Source organism: Chinchilla lanigera, unplaced genomic scaffold (genome assembly GCF_000276665.1).
Source record: "Chinchilla lanigera isolate Chin_1 unplaced genomic scaffold, ChiLan1.0 scaffold00066, whole genome shotgun sequence".
NCBI classification, from domain to species: domain Eukaryota; kingdom Metazoa; phylum Chordata; class Mammalia; order Rodentia; family Chinchillidae; genus Chinchilla; species Chinchilla lanigera.
The window spans coordinates 8,156,814-8,163,107 of NW_004955467.1; the positions used below are offsets into that span (position 1 = coordinate 8,156,814).

Genomic DNA, 6,294 nt, shown 5'->3' on the forward strand with positions numbered 1-6,294 from the left:
TCCTTGCCCAACTAGACAGGTTCATGACGGACGTTCTTTCCCCTCCTGACTCATCCTCTTCTTTCTGTGTGGCCCGCTCCTATACACCCTATGATAATGGGTCTATCTTTCAAATGCCCTGGGCAGATCTGATCTCTGAGGTGACTCCCCTGAGCTTGTCCCTTCCCACCACAGATTTGAAGTGGGCCCCTGCCCAGAGCCATGTTCCAGGACCCAGAAGCCCAAGATGTCATGGACCACTTCACATGGACAGAAGGAGATGGAAACAACCCAAGCCACGTCCAAACCCCTTCTAATGCCCATCAACACATTCTCCGGCATTATCCAGTGAGCCCACTGGGTAGGCGGGCCCATGGGCAGCAGGCCCAAGAGGACGGAAATACTACCCTCATCAAAGCCCTGACACTCACACTGACAGCCAGAATAAGCCCAGGTCCACTGGGCGGCTCTGGTTTGGACTATGAGTCAGTGAGTACCTGGGAGCTGTGAGGGAAAAGGACCCACACTACGGCCAGAAGATCACTCGGGCAAAGTGGTGACCCCATGTGGGCAGGCACACAGCCCCGCTCCTCCCAAGAATGCCCACTCCTACATTTATTCTCAACTCCCACTTCTTCTGCCATCTTGGCCCACTCAAACTCCCCACCCAGCCCTTAAAACCAAGTTCAGAGGTGCTGTGCAGCCTGAGCCCTGTGGCTGAGGGGAAAGTCAGAAGTAAAGACCATTGCACCTGCTCCCTCCCACCCCAGCCAGGGACTCCCCCAGTGGAAGGGAGAATGTCAGAGTCAATAAATGCACACTAATGTGTCTCTGTTCTCATCTAACACTGGATAACATTTGTATTTTAACACAAAACAGGTAATAGTTCTTAATATAACCCAGTGAATCTTCATGGGCCAGATAATGATTTTGTGAAGGTATTAGCTGCTGTGTTGTCTCTCCCTGCACTTTTTCTCCTCATTCTCCTTAACTCAAGGATTCTCCTGACCAGCACTGTCCCCAAATAGGTTGGGGATGCATAGTAGTTTCAAGGAGCCAAAAATTAAAGACATCAAGTTTAAGAACATCTGCATTTAAGATATCTGAACATCAAGCGTAAGATATCTGCGTTTAAGAACATGCATCCAAGTGTGAAATAGGGGAGATTAATAACCCAGCTCCAGTATTTGCCCACTTTTAAGTCCAGCTCTAGGACTAGGTGGTGGGGGGAGTAACAGAAAAAGACTTGGGCCTGAGTCTATCCCATTACCTGGACAGAGTCCCCTGGGATGATGGCTATGGGGCAGAGGTGGTAGAATAATTCCTTTAAAGTTTGGGGATTCAAGAGTAAAGAGGCAGACACTTCACTCTTGGCCTCATTGCCCCTAGAGTAGGGGCAAGTCTCACATTCTCGATGCCATGGAAAAGAGAGTAAGTACCTTGTTTATTGTGTTTCCATCAAAATCAAAGCTCCAGGAAGGCAAGCATTTTAGTTCCCAGGACCTAGAAGTGTTTCACCACATGCAAAAGTAAGAAGCATTGCCCAGGGCATTTGGATAGATGGATTCCAGGGTAGCCCTAGAGAAAGTCAAGCAGCAAAGGTTTTCCAAGATAGCCAGAAGCAGGTAAGTCCAACAGGTCTCAAATGATAAAGGGTGCAGCTGTAAGCACCAGTGTAGAACATGGCACCAGATGTGGACCTGAGCACCTGATAAATAGCAGCACAGTGAAGTGCCTGCTTCCTAGTACAGACGAACCCAGGGCAGGTTAAGAGAAAGATGTGGATGGATGTCATAACCTCCACTGAAGCTTTCTGATGCAGGGACTGGGGAGGAGGGGAACTAGAGACAGTCCTCACTGTCTGAGGTGTGTCCAAACTTGAAAGGACTGTAGTATGTACAATATACTGCATTTGTGTGAACTTACCTGGAAGTGGCTAGCTTTTATTTCTTCTGCATTGAGGTGACGTAAACTGATTCATATCAATTTGAGCATTCAGGGGCTGGGGATTTAGCTCAGTGGCACAGCGCTTGCCTGGCAAGCGCAACGTCATGAGTTCAATTCCCAGTACCAGAAAAAAGAAAAAAAAATCAAAAAAAAAAAGAAAAAAAAAATTGAGCATTCATAATCATTACATTTTAAAGTAAATATTTGCAGAGTTTTCCAGCTTTTCAAGTTAGGTGAAGGCTCTAGAGCTCCTCTACAACTATCTCTCTACCAGTTACAATGAAAGTAAGTTTTAGACCAAATTCCAATACACACACAGATGGACAGGTGTTAGCAAGCTTCCCCTCTTTGCCCCACCCAAATTAGGTGCTCTAAGCAAACCCTGCATGAGTTTACTGAATCAGTGTCTGGACACTGAGCCACCCTGGAGCAAAGTCTAAAAGTTCAAAGGGTTTTGGGTGCTGGAATCTCTACATTCTTTTTTTTAAATACTTCTTTTTATTTTATGAAAAAAATTTAATTTCATAACAAAATTACAGGAGAATAACAACAGTTAATACACTGTGTATCATTATCTTTAAAGTAGTTACTCAGCATAGATTCTTGTATCCTGTTCAAGTGAGAGGGGAAATGCCTCTGAAAAAATGTGTGCACATGACTTGGATGTCAGTAATTTCACCAATGAAAACCATTATGCTAGTTAACAAAGCCACTTCTGTTGTTGAGGTGCTAGTATTAGCTGCCTCTGAAGTGTCTTTTTTCTTACTTGTTTATTTAGTCAGCGTCTTGCTATTTATCCCAGGCTGGCCTTGAACTCTTGAGCCACCTGCCTCAGTTTCCCGAGTAGTGGGATTAAGGAAGTAGGCCACTGTACTGGGCTCCGGCTAACCACATACGCAGGTGCAACTTATATCCTGTAAGTGTAGCTTAGAACTACCCAGTACACAGTGCTGTCCTGAGGCTGTGACGTGCTGGGGGACTGGATGTGACTGCCCTCAGCTGTCAGTCCTCTTTAGAGATTGTCCTGGCTGCAGATAATTGTGTCACCCAAGGTCATGCCTCTTCCATGGAAACTTTGAATGTGGTGAAACACTTCTCGGTCCTGGGAACTAAAATGCTTGCCTTCCTGGAGCTTTGATTTTGACGGAAACACAATAAACAAGGTAAATACATGAATTCTAAACCGCAGCACACTCAATAACGAAGTACTATGGAGAAAAAGCTGGGAAGGGGAAGGTACGTCTTGGGGATGGGATTGGCAGTTCACTTAGGGTGGACAGGGATGATCTCTAGGAGGTGGTCACTGATCAGGGCATTGGAGTAAAGACCTGAAGAAGATGAGGGACGGTGCCTCATGAACATCTTTCACTCTAGTCTTGCTCCCCCAACCCCGACTCTGACCCTTACAGTTTTACTTGCCTGAGTGCCAGGCTCACAGATTAGAGATTTAGCCCGGATTTAGGGTGACAAGGCGTAGCCATGGGTGGAGCGAAGCCTGTGGTGACCCAGCTCCGAAAGCTTCCTGCCGGCCACGGAGACGCCCCTCGCGCACATGCGCACATCCTGGCAGGTGGGGCAACAGGCCTCAGGACGTGGCAGGTGCGGCAGCAGGTGTGCGGGTCCCGCCTCCGCAGCACCGCCCCCTCGGGGCGGGGTCACTTCCGGGCCAGTGGCCGGACATGGGCGGCGGTTTACCGGGTGACCGCGGCGCTGCCCGAGGCCAGAGACGGAATCCGGCTGTCTGTGAGCCCTGCTCTCTCGAGCCTCTCCCGGGACATGGGGCCGCGCCCTCCCCGGCCTCCGCCGCGTTCGCCCTGTGCTCAGCTCTGCCCTCCTCCGGCCCGAGTGTGACGGAGCGGCGCAGCCATGAGCGCCAACCCCCAGTGGGACATCCGCAGGGCGCTGAGGGTGGCCAGGCTCTTCCATCTGGTGTGTGGGGTCCGGGAAGCCTGCGTGACCCCGTTCCTGACGCTCTACCTGAGGCATCTGGGCTTGGCCGCGCCCTGGGTGGGCATCCTAATGGGGAGCAAGCTCCTGGTCGCAGCCTGCTGGGGTCCCTTCTGTGCCTTCCTGGCCAAAAGCTGCCAGAAAAGAAGAGTATTTCTGGTAGGCTCGCTGCTCGGCTCGGCGGGAGCCAGCCTCTTGATGGTCCTGGTCCCACCGCTGAACACAGATGTGCTGCATCGCCCCTGCAATGGAAGCAGTAGCATGACCACCACAGTCCGGCCACCAGGCGTCACACTCACTGTGACCGTGACCGCTGCGCGAGATCCTGCCTCTATCCACCCTGCAGGGCTGCCCAGCCTCCCAGCCAGGAGGAGGCCCGAAGGTTTGGAGGCCTCTGACTTCACAGCTGGACCTGGGGAAAGTGATCAAGAAACTCTGGAGGGGCTGCACTTAGAGAGCTCTCTGGAAGGGGCTCGGACCACACCCCTCCTTCTCCAACCCTTCACTTCCTGGGAAAGTGCTTCTCAGGTGGTGGATACTGCCCTCCTGCTTCCCAGAGAGGCAGTGCTGGGCGGTCCAGCCAATGTCTCAGAGGCCAAGGGGGAAGCTGGGTCCCTCGAGCTCTCCTCAGAAGGGTTGCAGTGGACTTTCCTTCTCGCCTTGGGCTTCATAGTGTTCTGGGAGTTGCTGGCAGCCCCTCTGGAGCAGGTGGCCAGCGACAGCCTTTATGAATACCTGGATTTTGTTGACGCCACTGACCGATACAGAAGTCTGGGGCTCTGGAGACTGCTGGGTATGGCAGCAGGTGTGTGTGGCATCGCAGCCTTTGTGGGGCGACTGGACTGCTTCCTGATGACAAATGGCACTCGGGGTGTGGTGTGCTTCTACGGCTACTCACTGGTCAGCACGCTGTCCTTACTGGTGAGCGTTACCTTTCCTGTCCCCACCTACCAGCAGCAGGAGCCCGGCTACAAAACCACCAAAGCACTGTCTCTGCTAGGGGGCGACCCCCGCCTCCTCCTCCTGGCCCTCACTGTTCTTTTGATAGGAATCGTCACCAGTACAGTGCAGAACTTTCTCTTCTGGCACATGGAGGATCATGGCAGCAGTGAGCTGGTCATGGGCTTCTCAGTGGCCCTCAGCTTGCTGGGGGAAATTCTGCTCTACCCGTTTAAAACTGTGTTGCTTCGGAAATTGTCCAGGGTGGGTGCAGTGGGACTGGGGTTGGGGTGCCTCGCCGGGCAGCTGCTGTACTACTCTTTCCTCTGGAGCTGGTGGTCCGTCTTCCCTGTTCAGATTCTGAGTGCCATCAGCAGTGGGGTTTTGTGGTGGGCCGTGGAGGCCTCCGTGGAGGACCTGGCCACCCCCGGCACAGAGAGGCCCCTGAGCGCCATGTTCCGAGGCCACTTCCACTGGGGGGGCTGCAGCCTGGGCAGTTTTGTGGGGGGTTTCCTGGTGATACGCTTCAGCCTGGCCGTGCTCTACCGCACCTGCTGTGTGGTCCTGTTGCTCTGGCTGGCTGTGTTCCTGTCCATCCAGCCCAGGCTGCCCCAAGAGCGGAAAATCAACTACTCCAAGCTGCTGGCCGTGGAGGGGAGTGATACCAGCGACTCTGAGCCAGGGTCAGAACGGGACTGGCTTGTGAAGGCCATGAGGGAGGAGCCCTCAAACTAGAGAGGCGAGCGGAGGTCATAGTGCACGGATCTGGGAAGCAGCTAATGGGTGGGACAAAGTTCACTCCGCTGAGGACAGAATCCCACCCTGGGTTGCAAGGAGCTTGGAGAGAGAAGGCATTTCTATGCTGGAGGCCTGATTTTCTTTACTTTTCTAGTGAAAGATGATCTGACTTTTTTGTCATTAAATCATTTTAAAATAATGGAGGAAGAATGCATTTGCTTTAAAAAAAAGTACTTTGTAGTCATTATATTTTGACATTGGTTTGTGTTGGATCCTGCAAGGTCTGGGGTCAAGAAGGTGATGAGGACTTGCAGAATGCATTGGACAGAGAGGGTGGTTGTCTCGGATGAGTCAAGAGCATTTTCAAGGGTTGTAGAGGCAGTAGCCTGCCCCTGGAAAAGCCAAGCAGAGGCAGGTTGAGAATAGAAGGGAACACCTTGACCCCTCTCCCTCCCGACTCATGAGAAGGAGCCGTATTCACACTCAAGGACTCAAGTTTGCAGTGAGAGAAAATGATGGCTCCTGTACTGTGTGCTGGGAAGTTAGTCGCTTTCATTCTTACATTCAAGGGCCAGGGATATAGCTCAGTGGCACAAGCATCTACCTGGCAAGCACAAGGTCCTGAGTTCTATTCCTTGTACCAAAAAAAAAAAAAAAAAAAAAAAAAGCATTCTTACACTCAAGTGTTTGTCACCAGGGAAAAGATCCTTAGAATCATCATCCACGCACATCAGAGCTACTGCA

At 51.6% G+C, this 6,294-nt stretch overlaps 2 protein-coding genes across 4 annotated transcripts in view; both read left to right on the plus strand.

Annotated features, from left to right (window-relative positions):
- Nucleotides 1-824, plus strand: part of Pik3r6 (phosphoinositide-3-kinase, regulatory subunit 6) — a 53,396-nt gene extending 52,572 nt beyond the window's left edge. For all 3 annotated transcript variants that reach the window (XM_013522213.1, XM_005399389.2, XM_005399391.1), the window contains one exon: nucleotides 175-824. In XM_013522213.1, coding sequence (XP_013377667.1) covers nucleotides 175-331 — 157 coding nt within the window. In that variant the 3' untranslated portion in view covers nucleotides 332-824. The remainder of the gene's footprint in view (nucleotides 1-174) is intronic.
- A 2,761-nt stretch (nucleotides 825-3,585) lies between these two features.
- On the plus strand, nucleotides 3,586-5,749 carry Mfsd6l (major facilitator superfamily domain containing 6-like). Its single transcript, XM_005399392.2, has one exon. The coding sequence runs from the start codon at nucleotides 3,793-3,795 to the stop codon at nucleotides 5,545-5,547; it is 1,755 nt and encodes a 584-aa protein (XP_005399449.1). The 5' UTR covers nucleotides 3,586-3,792; the 3' UTR covers nucleotides 5,548-5,749.
- Nucleotides 5,750-6,294: the final 545 nt, after the last annotated feature.

Bases quoted from the DNA above. Each gene is read 5' to 3' on its own strand.
- Mfsd6l (XM_005399392.2), top strand. From the start codon at position 3,793: ATGAGCGCCAACCCCCAGTGGGACATCCGCAGGGCGCTGAGGGTGGCC.